Source organism: Hyposmocoma kahamanoa, unplaced genomic scaffold (assembly GCF_003589595.1).
Source record: "Hyposmocoma kahamanoa isolate Upper Pololo Valley unplaced genomic scaffold, ASM358959v1 79, whole genome shotgun sequence".
Classification (NCBI taxonomy): Eukaryota; Metazoa; Arthropoda; class Insecta; order Lepidoptera; family Cosmopterigidae; genus Hyposmocoma; species Hyposmocoma kahamanoa.
The window spans coordinates 8,775,603-8,793,571 of NW_020653993.1; the positions used below are offsets into that span (position 1 = coordinate 8,775,603).

Genomic DNA, 17,969 nt, shown 5'->3' on the forward strand with positions numbered 1-17,969 from the left:
TCCCAATTTCACAACGCTGAACTGATTATATGCACTATATAAATTATTGCACAAAAATAAAATGAAAATAATGTGGAAAAAATCTGCTACCACAATCAAATCAATTTTTGCGACAAAAAACTTTGACAGTTTTGGTTTTTTTTCTGGGTCTTTTGTCTATGTAGGATTGTAGAGCTGCATTATACCGGTATTTTCTCATTTGTATTTTAACGCTACTGGCCACTAGATGGCGATGACAAGTATTCCTAATTTCTTCTACATTATCATAGACAAGCAGCGTTCAAAAAATCCAAAATGGCTGCAAAATCCGTATTCGTATCGCATCTTATTTGATGAGAACGCATCAATAATTTGATTGTGGTGGTAAAATCGCTGAATTTGAGTTTGTTTTGTTGTCACAAAAATATTTTAAGCTGATAATGTATTTTGAAGTGCTTCTCGTCTTCAGGAGGAGTAGTGCAAGCCATGGCGACGGCCGTGGACATAAGAGGCGTTGTGAAACACATCGTGGACGGAACTTTCGATGAAAATCTGTGCAGGGTTTGTTTATTACCCTTTGGAGATGTTTGTGAGAATATTTTCACCACTGTATGCAAAGGGGATCAAGAATTTTGTGTCGCTGATGTCCTGAAGAACGTTTGTCAAATACAGGTTAGTTTGGCGGATATAAATAGCCCAATTTTCACGATTTGAATCTTGTATTGTATTTGTAATTGTGAAACCCTGCAATTCCTGGACGCACTGCGCCCGTCACAATGAGAGACAAGTTGACAAGTCTCATGTGTCTTTTCACCAGCACCCTTCAAAACCGGAGCGCAGTAAAGCTCACATTACCGCTTGGCGGCAGAAATAGGTAAGGTGGCAGTACTTCCCTGGACGAACTACAAAACTGCTACTTCTGCCTATTGTACACAACAACACTCATCATTATTATTACACAACTCAACATTATTACAATAAGCATTGCATAAATTGTCTCACAAGATTTTAAATACTCAATTATTATAAGTGTAAGCTTTTTAAAAATAACTACTTTTTTATCTGCGTAATAGACAATATTCTGTTTCAATAATTATATTACTAATAATGAGCACTTTTAGCATATACAAATATGACAAATCGCAATACCAATTGGACATAGTTATTCAAACAAGAACCAACCCACACCTCGAGTGAAATTGAGTTATGTATTTAGGTAGAACACCAGACGTGTCCTTTACCCGCTCACAAAAGATCCTGGTAATATATCAAGCCAAAACGGAGAACATAAAAGTCCTTCAGGGTACCAACCCTAAATAAGTGACTTTTTAATAGCTAAAAAGAAACATGCTGCTTCATATAATGTATTTTTTTAAATATGCTAAATCAGGGGTTCCCCAACTTATTTTGTCTACTTAGTGACTTTGAGAATAAATTATTTTTTAGTGCCTCCATTTTTTCACCTACTTAAAAACCACTATGACTTCAAATTAAATTAATTATTGTGAGCTATATTAGCGGAGATTAAACATTCATTCTAAACAAGACTTTTACCATAACCTGCAAGAGTTAACTTGAGACCTGAGCGCAGTAGGTAGTACACAACGGCGCTTAGGTCTCAAGTTAACTCTTATGGGCTACACCTGCCAATGAGAACGATTATTGAAATGCAACTTTATAGTATTCAGATAGAGATCTTTTATTCAAAATGAAATAAACATAATCGATTCTAATATAAAAACTAACGTGAAGGATGAATCTGATGCTGTTTAATAAGTTTATTGATATTAGGTTCCAATTTACTCAAGAACAGCTGCAAGTCACCACATTCGGTAACATGCAAACAATTTCTCTTTTTAGTAAGCAGCGTTGTCACAGCACTAAAACCACGTTCACACAAATATGACGATGGGAATGCTATCAAGAATCATTGAACGAATGACCCCAATCCAGGGTACTATTGTGAGATTGGTTTTTGTAGCCAAAAATTCTTGGTAACCATTTTTGAACTTGATTATTATTTCCTTGTTCATTGTAAATTCTATAAGTTCTTCTTCCAGCTGAGGTGATATTGTTGTGTTGACATTTGAAAATGGTTCCAACACTCAGTCTGGTATTTCCAAGTTCAAAATGTCCTGGTATTGTTCGGTGAAGTCAATGTGGAGGTTTTCCAAATATTGGCAGTAGGCAAACAAGTAGTCATTACTGCAGGATGCTGATAAATTCGGAAAATTGTGAAACTCACGTCTGCCCATATTCTTTTTGTGTAGAAGCAGTTTGGCTGCGAAAGCAGCAACGACATTTTTTGTTTTAATTAAATTTAGTTCGTCACCTTGCAGTAGGAGATTCATGTCGTTGAACATTTTGTACAGGGTTGTCATGTAAGCTATATTATTATTATGTATAATGAGCTTGTTGCGCAATTCTGTATCTTTAGTTTTCAAGAACTCTATCACAGAGTTAAACGGGTTGTAAAATCGAGTCAGACAATTGCCTCTTGATAGCCAACGCACTTCAGTATGAAACAACAAACGGTTTAAATTCTCGTCATTAGTCATCGTCTTTGGCTGAGTATTACGCTTCTTCTCTAGGCATTGAAAATATGCTACATTCTTGTCTTTCTTATCTGGATGCATTTTATTCAAATGATCTTGCAGTCTTGAAGACTTCATTGCTTCATTCGAAAATGGTTTTAGACATAGAAGGCACAAAAGCGACGATGGGTTTGTGGGATTTTCAATGAATCCGAATTTAATATATTCCGCACAGTATTGCCTTCTCTTCTTTTTTACTTCCGACATTGTTTTGTTTTGAGAAATACGTAAGTACTTAAGTACTGCTTATCTATTACGCGCGAAAACCGCAAATGAAAATAAAATAAATATTACGTTGTTTATATAGGATTGCATAAGCAGCACGCACCGACAGGAATAAGGCAAACATGCATAAACTCGTTTATCTCATTCGACGCTCAGTCGTACTCAACAACTAAGAACAAGTATTCTATGAGCCAGCCGATTGATACAGGAATGCACAAATCGTGTTATTTAACAAAAACTTGTTAAAACATTATTGTCCGCGGTCTATTATCTACGAAAATTACCTATCTAGGAATACTAATAGCTATTAAAATGCGAAACTGTGTCTGTTGCCTTTTTATTTGTTTGTTTGTGTCTACTTTCATTTCAAAACGGATCGACCGATTGACGTGATTTTTATTTTATTTATTCAATAAAACAGGTCTGTAAATCTAAAAGTTGCTGTCAAATTTGTCATGGGCGTCATCATACTAAGCTACACTTAGAGAACAAGTCTCATACTATTCAAAGATCAACTGCCCAGCCAGAGGCCGTTGTATCCACTTTAAGCTCTACAATTCAACCGCCCCATGTTCATAGCATCCACAGTGTGTCTACTGTATTATTGGGCACGGCTGTGGTTGGAGTTAGAGACGCCAATAATTCCATTATTAAAGTTCGAGCTCTCATAGAAAGCGGTTCACAGGTCACCATAATTACAGAAACATTAGCACGGAAACTACAATTGCCTCGCTCCTGCCCTTCTGTACTCTTTGGATTAGGAGAAATTAGTGGACGACGCACCAATGGTAGTGTTCAGTGTGCCGTCCATTTGTTAATGGATCCAAGTAGTACCCCGTTGGTAACCACCGCAGTTATTCTTAAGCAGATTACTTCAACCACCAACCAGCCACCTTCCTAGTACCCAACTGGCTCCAGAAGTGGTAGGCAGGTGTAGAGATCTTAGGCTGGCTGATGATAAGTTCTCGGTGCCCGGACCCATAGACATGTTCCTTTGTGTAGAAATCTATGAACAAATGTTCAATTGACGCAAATTTTCTTTAGGCGAAAGATTTCCTTCCGCATACTCATCTATTTTCGGCTGGGTTCTGATGGGTAGAGCTCCATTGAAATCTTACGGTTCGCATCAAGCTGTATCTATGTCTTGTACCGTTGACCTCAATTCCATTCCTACAAAGTTCTGGGAAGTAGAGGAGGTTCCAACGAAAGCCATACAGGATCCAGAAGATCTGCTTTGCGGAAAGCATTTTGTAGAGACCCACTCTCGCGACTCTTTCGGTAGGTTTGTCGTACGCTTTGGATATGTGCCTCTAGGTTCAACATTTGATAGCGCTCTTAAGCGGTTTTGTGGTTTTAGAACGGAAACTCAGCAAAGACAGCGCTGAAGTTTTAGAAACTTATCCAGCCGACCATTTAGAGAAACCTCTCCGTTTCGAAGAGTCAGGAGATAACATTTTTAAGATACTGGGAGTAGAGTGGAACTCTGCATCGGATAGTTTCGTTTGTCAGGTCTCAAATCTAGGTACGTGCCGTACCAAACGAGAAATTCTTTCCAACATCGCTCGTATCTAAGACCATCGCGGTTACTTAGCGCCCGTTACCTTTTTCGCTAAGGTCTTAATGCAGCGAGTCTGCAGCCTAGATATTTCCTGAGACGATCAACTGCCAGACAGATCATTAAGCTCTGGGATACATTCGCAGAGACTTTCAAACTCCTTAAACTACTACAAATACCCAGATTTATACTCAGCACAAACGCATACACATGCGAGATTAGGGGATTCTGCGATGCGTCTGAAAACGGTTACGCCGCCGTTATATACCTTTGAGTTCAGCACTCTTCCGGCGAAGTCAGCGTTCATCTGTTTCGTGGCCGGTCTCTTGAAGCTCCTTTACGTCAAAAGCTGGCCATTCCACGATTCGAGCTCTGCGGGGCCGTGCTCCTTGCTCGACTGATTGGTCACTATATGGGCCTTTTATAAGGCAAAATCAACTTAAGTGGTGCCACTGCGTGGTGCGACTCTACTATCGTGCTTGCGTGGTTGCGCACTCCACCGCATAAGCTGCAGACCTTTGAGGGGAATCGTGTTTTCCAGGTCCAAGGCCTAATACCATCCGCTGGGTGGCGATACGTACCCTCCGCGTCCAATCCCGCGGATTGCGCGAGCAAAACTTCCAAGGGGCCGTTAACTACCTTGACAGTCAACAAGTTAGGAATAAATTAACTAAATTCGGTGTCAGATGGCATATGACTTATTTTTTTACTCATTAGCCTTACGCTCCACATATGGGTGGGCTGTGGGAGTCGACGGTAAAGTCAGCTAAGCAATTGCTGCTTCGAACGGTAAGAGAACAGGTGCTCACTTTCGAAAAACTGTGCAGTGTTCGCTAGGGCTGAGGCAGTTCTTAACTCTAGGCCGTTATGTCCATTGACAGACGACACATCTAATCTTGACACGCTTACACCCGGTCATTTCCTTATTGGTCAGCCGCTGGTTAGCCTGCCCGGGAACACCATCGATGACACACATCTCACCGTTGAGGCGTTGGAAACTTGTACAACAAATTTCACAACAGTTCTGGCGAAGATGACAGAGCGAATATCTTCACAACTTACAGCAGCGCTCTAAGTGGTGCAAACATACCCCTCAGGGCTTTGCAATTTAAAGCTCGAGTGCCACTGCAACTGTTATAGATAGGTGTGTTACCATTAATCGCACAACTTGTTCATTCCATCATTTGGTATCATAAAAACAAAAAAAATCTATAACAGTTGAAATAGAAATCTATAAAAAAATCTATAATAGTATCTTACCAAAGTATTTTTCATAGTTTTCAGATTCAGACAAAAGCAACATATGCTCAGAATGCTTCACTAAGGCAGTTACAGTGTACAAATTCTATCGCACAGCAAAATACAGTGAGGAAATACTAAATTTCTACATTGAGGACCTGGAACGAAGTGTGTTCTCAGTAGAATTACCAGAACAACCTTCAAATGACTCGATTTGTATCACATTACCAGATATTGAACCTCATTTTGGATTCTTAGACATCGATCCTAATATTTGCACTAACAACTTTTCTTTAGACCTCTATGGGTCTACAGTCATGGACCAAGAAGTTAGTGTCAAAAAAGAGCATGTAGATATTAAAAATAATTCAAAATCTTTCCAAAATGATGATGATAACATAGTGGTTGTTGTAAAAGAAAATGGTGAACCCTTGTATTATAAAATGAACAGCAATAGTACCCTTGAATTAGTAAGTGCTGATAAAAATGAAAAAATCAAAGACGAAGTTCAAAAAGTCAGACAAGTAAGCAAATTACGGAAAAAGAGGGATCCTATGGTATATAGAAAATGTAGTAAATGTCCTGTGAAGTACCGATTTATAGCAAAATTAAAGGAACACATGAAGACTGATCATAACATTGATCTTTTTGTTTGTAAAGTGAGTATGAAGTTTGTTTATTATTATTAATGCTTTGGTACATTGGTAGATAGAGATCTGGAACCCAATGCTTGCTTGGTTAATCTACCAAATTGACCAAGCAGCGCCATTATGGAGATCTCAAGGCCCATAAACCATTGCCAGATGCTACAGGCATACATAAATCTAGTGATTTTGTCTTTGATTTTCTTTTTTTGTCCAAAAACAGAATATTTATCTAGGAGTAATTTTGACGCGCTGACGATACGCAGATAACGCGCGTTAACGCGATTAAACGCGCTTAAACCATTGCACACGTTCACAAATTCAGTAGCACCGTAAAGGCGCGTTAGTGACATGCGCGTCATCTGCGACGTGGTGCACGCGCCCTTTCCCCGCCCCTTCTCAGTCTTGCAACCAGATGCAACGCATGTAAAACGCGATACAGACGAGTTTTGAACGCGTTTCTCTCACACGTCTATATAGCTTTCGTACGCGCGGTTAAAGCAATATATCTACTTTTTGAGCCTCGACGTTTAAAACGCTCATCGTGTAAAAAATACGCCGTATGCATAGGCTCTAAAGCATAGGATCCCAAACTTTTTGGTTCACCGCCCACTTGGCAAGTTAAAAAAATTTCAACTCCTGCCACCACAAAATAATAATTGAAAACATGTATTTTTTATATTGACTTGACTTGAAAAAATCGCAAGGGAAAAAAATATATTTGTAGTGTAGTTTATATTGATAATTGAGATCTTTTTTTCAAATGCGGTAGCATCCCGTGGTGGACAGCATCACGTAGTCCTGCAGAAGTCTGCAGGACTACGATCTTTCTTCTATCTTTTAAACATATACGAGAAAGTTTTCTTGGGTTGACAACGATTTCTGAAGGTGAATTTGGTCCTTAGAGGTCTGGATTTAATCCAGGAGTTATTCGCCAAAATATTTTAGTTTACATTTAGTTTACACAATGAGTCCTTTTTATCCTTAGTATGAAATTTGCAGAGTGCCACCTTGAGCACATACTTGAGCAGGCTTGTTTTTATAACAAATATAAATTTCAGGTGTGCAAAGCAACATACGAAAACGAATTAGAATTCAATGTACATCTAAAAACCCATACAAACATTCTCTGCTGTCACATCTGCAATGCAGCGTTTAAGAAACGTGACACCATCATAGCTCATCTCCAATGGCACGAAGAAACCGACAACATGAGCCAGTTGGAAGGCGCTCATGTCTGTGAACTGTGCGGAGTGATCCTACCAGGTATTATTTTATTTAAAATAAGCTTGCAAAACAAAACTCAAAACGGAGGTATAGGAATGATTTGGACTCCTTTAGCCTAAAACCGGTACTGACAGAAAAAGAGACACAACTGGCTTATAATAAATAAAAAGATAGGCTTACATTTGTTTGACAATGGAGGTTTACTTTTGCCTAATTAATATCTGTTCATTCTTACCTTTAAAATACCCCGGTTGTATTGTTGTACAGTTATTCAACACAGCAAAAAGTTCCAATAGTTAACAGTACTGTAATGAATAAATGCTAGTGAACATCGCTCTCAAAGGAAAGCAACCTTGGTGTTGCTATCCATGGCTGATGATGACCATCTGTCAAGCTTGTCTGCTAGAATACAAAGTTCGAACAAACACAAAGAAAAATTCCTTCAATCCAACTGGACTCGAACCAGCGTCTGTTGCCACACCGTGGCTACCGGTCTTTCCAACTAATCTGATCGAGTCAATAGACCTTACGAATTTCTCTATATGCTCGCTGTGTATTGGGTTTAAACGGCTTTTTTGTCGTAGCGCCACCTGTGAGAGACTCATGAAAATTTCTTAATTGAGCCAGGTACTTTTAAGTTACCAGTGACTGCCGAGAGATGTCGCTATATTAATTGTAATGTTTTTATTGAATAACATGATGTTTTTACTAACCATGACATTAGAATATTTTTTGTGGAAAATTTTTAACCTAGTTTGTTATTTAGTATGGACACAAAAATCGAATAAACAAAAAAATACCTTCGATCAGACTGGGCTCGAACCAGCGTCTGTTGCCTCACCGTGGCTACAAACTAAATAGTATAGTCACAAAAAGTATATGAATATTATGGTAGATATATAGATAAACCGTTTATTCAGCACAAATACAAGCAGTGACAAACATTTACAATCACTGCACAAGATATACCACAAAAACGCATGAAACACATTGATATAAACACAAACGCTTGGAGAGCTCGTTGTGAAAGAGTTCATCCTTGGAAGTACTGCCACCTTACTTATTTCTGCCGCCAATCACTAATTTTAGCATTACTGCATTCCGGTTCTGATGGGTAGGGGTGCTGGTGAAATTACAGGCACATGGGACTTGTCAACTTATGTCTCAGGGTGACGGGCGCAGTGGTAGTACCCCTCTGATCTTGGCGATTTAAAGCTCTACGTTACACTGCAACTGTTATGGACAGGCGTGTAGCTTACCGTATGCGCACGACTTGTTCGTCCCGTCACTTGACATTATAAAAAAAAATGTTGAGAAAACATAAATTTTATTTGCAACTGTTTGTTGCAAATAAAGTGTGTTGTTCAGTAAAATAAAAATGTTGTAAATAACTTTTTATGGTGTTTTGGGGCAGTACCCATCAAGTTGCCTCTTATACTCCATAGTACGGGGAATTACGGGGGTTTCGGCCCACGTAATACGGGTGATTGACCTGCATACTGAGTGCCTTTTTTTATACATATAGATTAAAATGGTAATATGTTTTCAGACGAGGAACGGCTGCAAGAACATAATGATACGAAACATGATAAAAAATACACTTGTTATTATTGCGGAAGAATGTACAAAGGCGAACATAGTTTTGAAATGCATATTAAAAAACATGAGTTAAAGATGAAGCCAGAAGATAAGTAAGTATCAAATATATATATATATAATTATTAGCCTATTATTGTGCCGGGAAAAGGCCGTTCTTCTCGACTTTTGCAGCTACTGGTATGGCGCAATGTCAGGTCAATCCCTTATATACACGTCTCACTTACTGTGGCCTCGTTCAAGGCTTCGTCACTCGCTCAAAGTTACGCGATAAGTGTACCGACGTCGGCACAAGTCTTTCATTTATGAGCATTCGGCTCCGCGCGACTGCACACAGCGGGCAACGTAATTTTCACCTCTCTGAGCGCGTGCTTAGGTTCCTTTTGCCTCGTAGTGAGCGCCTGGTGTTGTTCAGCAGATTTAGTAGGCTATTATAGCGTAGATAATTTCGATTTTGTATGAGCTCAATGGCAGTGCCCATAAGCTCTAAATAAAACTTCGAAAGATATCTCTAAACGTAGAACATAATGAGCCTTCGAAATTATATATTTCTAATTGTTGGGGGATTTTTGCGGAAAACAATTCACTATTTGAAATTTTTCGGAAAACTACAACCAACAGGAGGCACACGGGACTTATCAACTTATGTCTCAGTGGACGCAGTGTCAGTGCTCCTAAGTTCTTTGCGATTTAACGCTCTAAGCACTGCAACTGTTATGGATTAGCGTGTCGCTTACCACCAAGCACACGACTTGTTCTTCGTGTTATAAAAAAATTAAACAGTAATATGAACATCACTGCGTTCCTGTTTTAAAGGGTAAGGGTGCTGGTGAAATTACAGGCACATTGGACTTATCAACTTATATCCCAGGGTGACGGACGCAGTGACGGTGCCCCTCAGATCTTTGCGATAAAGCTGAGTGGCATTGCAACTGTCATGCATACGTCGCGTGCCAAGCGCACAATTTGTTCGTCCCGTCGCTTGATATCATCATAAAAATCATAAAAACAAAATATTTGTCAACAAAACAAATAAACATTCTTTAATTTGATTATTCGTCATGTGCCAACATACGTGCTAAAGTACAAGTTCAAGTGTACAAAACGTTGAAAATTAATACGAAGTCTGATTTAAACAATGTTTTATGAGTTTTTTTTTCAATACTTGAAAAATACATGTCTAATGTTGGTTAAAAAACCATCAGACGCCATCGCCGACAATTTTACGATCGGTGCACATCTCTAATGCTGATAAAATCGTGATTGAAAATCGGTTGTTATGTTTCCAGGCGCAAACACCTAGAGAAGACTAAACAAGATACAGAGAACACAAAGTCCAGAAGCAAGCAGCTCATGTGCTCCACATGCGGAAAGTACTTCGTGGACGAACGCGCATTGATGTGGCATACCATGCTGCACACCAACGAGAGGCCTTTCAAATGTGATGTGAGTGCTTCAATACATAGGGCGCACTATAAGTTTCCGGAACTGGCCACTTACATAAACAATATTTAAAAAATAATTACAGCATTTCAAAATGGAACTCTTTGGCTGTAGAATACAGTTTGTTTCATCTGACTGTCACTTGTTTTTACATTTTAGAAATTGGTTGTCTACATCACCATGGATTTAACTCGTGAAAATTTTTAAAATAGTATGATTTTCTACGACTTTAAGGGTAATCCAACAGGTAAGCGGAGCTTCACTCGGCTTTAAACTACTTTTGACTATGAAGCACCATGCAAGACGACTATTAGCTGGTTTGCAGAATTCGAACGCGGTCGTGTGAATCTCAGTGACGAATTTCGTGATGGTCGCCCGTCCACTGCGGAGGCATGTGACATACCATGACATTCGGGTATCTTTCGGCATAGGCATGAGTCAAATAGCGTGACACACTACCTTAATTGCCACATTAGTACTTACCAAAGGGTTATGCTCGGCATATGCGGCACCTGCGGCAGTCAGTTCCTTTGCTTATTACCTCTTTCTTTTTTTTCCGTTTACGGGCTTGATTGCATGGTATCAGGTGGCGATCTTATCCTTTTATGTTTTCCTCATTCTCTTCCTGTAATATACATATACTCGTACAATTCATTACTAATATGAAATCAATATGATTTTATTTTAATTCATTATTACACAATTACCCATCAATATCCATTACGAATACAATTTATGTATAGAATAAAAAAAGTTAATAATAATGTTATGAAGAGTACTTACCCTAGCTTTTACATTGAACAATAATAAATAATTAATAATAAAAAATAAATAATAATAAATAATTGTAAATTTATTACGAATGTGCACCTTTATGTACTATATCTATGACTTTTATAAACCGAAATACAGCGTCCAGCTACGCTAGTCCCTTCGGCGGCGGCGCGAGCGAACGACGCAAGTATTCAGTTTGGGTATTCGTAGGAGATAAGGAAAGAAAATATGTGCAGCGCAGTTGCGCAACCAAACAGGTTGTTGCCTGTTCGAAAGTCACCCGCTCCCGCACCTCGCCTCGAGCCTCCGATCGAGTGGACATGACACTTCACATAATTACCTGTACATTTCATATACTATCCAATTTGTATGAAAATATTAGAATTTAAGTTTATTTTATCGATATACTGTTATTTACATATCATAAGTATCTCTCATTTGTCTGTACGCTACCTATTAAGTCGGTTTTCTTGTCTGTTTATTTATTTATTGTTGAGTTCTGTATTGTTGTCAGTGGGTCACTCGCCCCGGGCTTTCTGAAAATCAGCGCCACGAAATGGTTGTAAAAAAGCCGTTTGTGGCTAAAGCTGAGCAAGTTCCGATTGCACCAGCCGCGACACGCATGACGGTGAATTAGGTACTCCATTACAATTGTTTTAATTTACTTTTTTTTTAGTTATTATTTTTTCATTATTTATTTTGGACTCTCGCTTCTCCGAGGGCCTAACAGATTAATTTTGAATTGTTATTATTATTATTATTGTTCCTCTGTTGTTTTGTTTATATGCATGTCTGTGCTTGTGTAATAAAGTTTTCTTTCTTTCTTAAATACAATCAATACTACACAAACATTTGGGTGTGAAAAGGCTGTGCTCTCGATGGATCCCACACAATTTGATTGAGGCTCAAAAGACGGATCGGGTCACTTGGTACAATGGTATGCTTACATCAAATTTGGTGTAGGTAACAGGTGATGAAACATGGATTTATAATTACGATCCCAAAACAAAGCAGCAATCGAGCGTATGGGTCTTTCGAGACGAGCCGAAACCAACCAAAGTGGCGCGCGTGCAAAGTGTCTCTAAGCGGATAATTGCTTCTTTTTTAATAAAATCCAACGTGGCTGCTCTTGCACCACGATAATGCCAGTTCTCACACGGCCAGACAGACAAATGAATTTTTGAAGGTGAACAAAGTTGACCTTATGAGCCATCCCGCGTACAGTCCCGACCTGGCACCTTGTGACTTTTATTTATTTCCAAAAATTAAGAACCAGTTACGCGGTCAACGATTTTCATCACCTGAAGAGGCTGTCAAAGAGTATGAAAAATATGTTTCAGAGACTGTCACGGAGGAGTGGCATAAATGCTTTCAAAATTGGTTCATTCATGTGAAATAGTGCATTAACGCGAACGAAGAATATTTTCAGAAACAATAAATTAATTTCTATAGTATTTTTTCTTATTCATTCCGGAAACTTATAGTGCGCCTCACGTATACACTTTATTGCATGGGCTTGCTCCCGCAAACTGGTTCGTGATGAGTGCGCAGATAAACGTACAGTCATGCTGCGTAGTCCTTAAAAAATTTTGCTAGTTGGTAAACTGCTACATGGCATTATTATTATTTTGGACATGTATTTTAGGCGGTAGTCCCCGGCAATGGCACAGTTTGCCGGGGTCAGAGACTCAAGTTCAAGAACCGGCGAACAATACGTGTCGTATCGAGCAAGACGACTTCAATTTTTATTATTATTAACTTGTGACTTATAAATGTGCGCTTGCAGACGTGTGGTCGTGGCTTCGTGTCGGCAAACCGCCGTAACCAACATTCGTTGTGCGCGCATAGTGTGCCCACGCGACGATGCCCGCTCTGTCCTGCACTTTTTCATCTCACTTCTATGGTCAATACGCATATAAAAAAGGTAAGGGTGTTGGTACACACACTCAACAGTAAAGTATCCCAAACTGTAAAATTTTTAAACTGCGCAGAATTCGCGCACGACTTGCTCGTCCCGTTACTTGGTATTATAAAAAAGGTATATTTGAACGCTACGTAAAGTACAGTCAACAGCATAATTTGATTTATATATTAGGTTTTTTTCGATCAATTTCCACTCATTATTATACAGAAGACATCAACATAATTGCGACACAAACCTTCATTTTCAAAAATAGTCCTCTCGGGAATCGAACTGGGATCGTCGAAAAAGTTGCATAACCTTCACATATCAACATTCCAGGTTCATCTGAAAGCACACAAACGCCGGAACCGCGCCAGCAAACACCTGAACGTGTACTGGCGCACGGAGGCCGTGCCGATACAGGAGCTCAGTGTGGACATCCAGAACGAACTCCTCGAGCTGCAGGCCAAGGACGCCAAATCCCCGGTGCTATACGACACGGGGGATATTGACTGGGTATGTTATAATTTCATCAACCCGTTTGTACGTCTCACTGCTGGACACGGGTCTCGTCTCAGGCGAGGTCGTCCAGGGAAGTACTGCCACCTTACATATTTCTGCCGCCAAGCAGTAATGTGAGCTCATCGAGTGTATAACTAGAAATAGAAACGAAATGACGGCTATACATTCCTGTTAACTCATCAGTGATACATCACTTATAAATATTAACTCTCGTTTGCACTGATATATAGACAGCGCCAACAACTGACCTGTGTATACGTCTCCGTGTATTCCAAAAATATTTTGTATTTATTGTAGTAAAGATAATATCTCTAACAACGGCGTGCTGTGCCATTCGGTGGTGTGGGAAAAACAGCAAAATATCTAATTACAAAAACACGGAATCAAATTTCATCGGTAATTAAATATGTAGTAGGAAATGAAATTTGAATGAAAATGGACCTGTAACGGGCCCGAACGTCGGTTTGTTTGAAAAAACAAATATACGCCATTTAAATCCGGTAAAATGTTTCATTTCCTATGTGTAACAATCGCGAAATGTAATTTTGCAATATTCGTCTAGTATAGCAAAGCTCAAGTTAACTGGTCGATTTGAAGTGAAACAATTACGACACCCGTCAATTGTTTCGAATTGGGGCTGGCCAATCGCAGCCCAGTTGTCACAGTAATGATGTGGCAGAATAGTTTTCAAACAAAATAAATGGTTTTTCGTCTCTTTATATGCAAATGCAAATTATAATTATTAATTTTTTTTAAAGACAGTAAAAGTTTAACTACTAGAAAGTAAAACTAGGATTTTTAAATCGTATGAATAAAATTCGTCTCTATTTCTGGTTATATACTTGATGTGCGAGCATTGCTGTGCAGGCACTAGTGAAATTACACACATGGGACTTTTCAAGTTATGTCTCTGGGTGACGGGCGCAGTGGCAGTGCACCTCAGACCTTTGCTATTTAAAGGTCTGAGTGGCACTGCAATTGTTATGGACAGGCGTGTCGCTTACCATCAGGCGCACGACTTGTTCGTTCCGTCACTTAGTATCATAAAAAAAGACCATGCTGGCCGAATTGAAATATTGAAAGCCTTCTCACGTTTTCGGACGGTTGTGTACCTTCTACATGCAGGTTTCGTCACGATGTTTTCTTCACCGAAAAGCTCATGGTTAAGTTTTAAGTTAAGTTTCGCGCATAAATTCCGAAAAACTCAAGAGGTGCAAGTTCAGAATTGAACCCACGGGCTCTGCTTGAGAGGCGGTAAACAATTAGGCTACTACTGACTACTAAAGATTACTAAAAAGACCGTGTTTTTGTTGTAATTTAAACCAAAGAAAAATAATAGCATAGTTGGGAGAATGCTTGCCTCCTTCATTGGTGGTTCTGGCGTCGATTCCCAGTTTATAGTCTAGTTTATTATTATACAGGGAGTATAATCGGTAAGGGTAAGTACCTAATAGGTAAATCAACATCAATAACTTTTTAAAAATAAAACTAGAAAATATCCAAAATTTTAACAATAAACACTGCCATACATTTAATAGGACATTTGTAGAGAGGCTTTAACGATCCCAATAAATTGTATAATTCAGTTTTCAACATAGTGAAAAGTGAACGTGATAATGTTTTTAAGTCCAAAATCATAACTATTAATAATTCATTGAAATTTAGTGAATGGGCGACTGTGGGAATTCACAAAAGTAGACAAAGGCTGTATGATCTTTACGATGAAAGAACTTATAACACTAGTAACAGTTTTAATGATTTTGTTAGGAAATATTCGAAAATGTTTAAACGTGTTTGTGTGGCAGCCAAAGCAATGTTTATTAATAATAAAATAAACAGCAGCGCGAATGTAGTAAAAACGACTTGGAATATTATAAATAGCGAAACTGGAAGGGTCAAACCTCGTAACTTAGATTTTCAACTAAGATTTAATGACAAAATTGTAAACACAGACGCAGAAGTTGCTAAAATATTTGAAAATGTTTTTACCAACATTCCAATTTTGACTACTAATTCGTTAAATTCATCTCCCACGGCCGCTGAATCCTTACTAAAAGAAAATAATGCAGTTAGTAGCACTAATTTAAGGTTCCGTCATGTATTTCCAAACGATATTGTTAAAGCCTTTAAGTCTATAAATATAAAAAATACTGCTGATCTTGATGGTCTTTCAGTCAGAGTAATTAGTTCTATAGTTGATTGTATTGCGCCTTACTTAGCCTGTGTCTTTAATAAATGTGTTGATGATGGTGTCTTTCCTGACCTCATGAAGCAAAGTAAAGTTATTCCACTTTTCAAATCTGGTAGTATTTCTGACCCCACCAATTTCAGACCTATATCAATACTACCAACTCTCAGTAAAATATTTGAAAAAATTATTCTAAATCAGATGTGTGCACATTTTTATAGTAATAATTTAATGTCTCCTAAACAATTTGGTTTCACTCGGGGTCGCTCTACAACCGACGCTGGTGTAGAGTTGATTAATCATATATTTGATGCATGGGAAGTCTCACATGATGCTATTGGTGTATTCTGTGACCTTTCCAAGGCTTTTGATTGTGTGCACCATGATACACTGGTCAGGAAACTTCGCCATTATGGTGTGGCGGGACGTGATCTCGACCTTCTTAAATCGTATTTGCGTGGTAGGGTACAGAGGGTCGATGTTAACGGTACGAGATCGTCAGGGTCTGTAATTAGCATGGGTGTCCCTCAAGGTTCAATTCTAGGCCCATTTTTGTTTTTAGTTTATATTAATGATTTACCTAGCCTTATGGAGGGTATAAATCATGAGATAGTATTGTTTGCTGATGATACTTCCTTATTATTTAAAGTTAAAAGGCACCAATGTTCCTATGACGATGTGAACAATGCTATATCTAAAGTAGTTGATTGGTTTGCTGTTAATAACCTACTTCTTAATGAGAAAAAAACAAATTGTGTGAAATTTACATTACCCAATGTTAGAGAGACGGTTACAAACATTGTAGTTAGAAACGAAAAATTGAATCTTGTGGATACAGTTGTATTTCTAGGTATAACGTTAGATGCTAAATTGCAATGGGGTCCCCATATAAGTAAGTTGTCAAAACGGCTCAGCTCTGCAGTGTACGCGATTAAAAAAATAAGGAAACTTTCAGACGTCGAAACCGCTAGATTGGTTTACTTCAGCTACTTTCACAGTCTAATGACATACGGCATTTTGCTTTGGGGTAATGCCGCCGATATCAATAGAATCTTTGTCCTGCAGAAACGTGCAGTTAGGGCAATTTACAATCTGGGCCCCAAAGTATCTTTGAGAGATAAGTTTAAGGAAATTAACATTCTTACACTAGCCTCACAATACATTTATGAAAATATAATTTATGTTAAAAGGAATAGTAATTTCTTTATGAAAAATAGTGACAGACATAACATTAATACGAGGAATAAAAATAAACTAGCTTTTCTTGATAGTCGTCTTCACAAAGTCAAACAATCATTTAAGGGGCAATGTATACGCTTCTATAACAAGATTCCGGTTGATATACAAAATTTGCCTTTCACGAGGTTTAAAACTATAGTGAAACAAAAACTTTATACTAAAGGTTATTATACAACTTCTGCGTACTTGGATGACAAAAATCCGTGGTAGTAACCCGTTTAGCTCATGGAGGTAGTCTCAATCTGATGTTTCAAATAAAAAAATATTGTATATAATAATGTTATTTACAAAGAGCAACCCCTAGAGTTTCTTGCTCATTCTTCTCAGGGGAATCTGCCTTACGAATGAGCGGTAGAGTTTAACCATTGTGACGATTTCAAGTGTAATAATGCTTACCTATGAAATAAAGATTATTTTGATTTTGATTTTTTTGATTTAGTTTTCCTATTAAGAGGTAACAATAAGTTAGAACAAATAACGAAGCTGATTTATATAAAGTACTAAAACTATCTTTTAATTGAATAAAAATATGATAGCACAGTCAATTATTTGGTCAAGTGTGAGTTGTCCATAAAAATGTCTCTAAAAAACTAAATTATAGAGAGCTTGTAAGCGTTTTGGTTGTGACTGTAAGTAAACAAAATTGTGTTTTTATGACGAAATGTATAAAATACATTTTTCTTGTTTCAGACTACACAGAATCCCGCGTGACCCTGACGAATGATTTGTATTTATATCTTTGTTATTTGTAATTTGATTCTTTAAAAAAGTGAAACCTTACATAATTATGAACTTAAGTTATATGTAAAGATAACATATTTATATCAATAAAACATTATAA

At 38.1% G+C, this 17,969-nt stretch overlaps 1 protein-coding gene across 1 annotated transcript; it reads left to right on the forward strand.

Annotated features, from left to right (window-relative positions):
- Positions 1-422: 422 nt before the first annotated feature.
- Positions 423-17,969, forward strand: LOC113233651 (zinc finger protein 879-like). Its single transcript, XM_026468820.1, has 8 exons — positions 423-651; positions 5,631-6,251; positions 7,298-7,502; positions 9,013-9,154; positions 10,349-10,505; positions 13,063-13,200; positions 13,519-13,695; positions 17,819-17,969. Exons 1-8 carry the CDS (start codon positions 466-468, stop codon positions 17,837-17,839), a joined length of 1,647 nt encoding a protein of 548 aa, XP_026324605.1. The 5' UTR covers positions 423-465; the 3' UTR covers positions 17,840-17,969.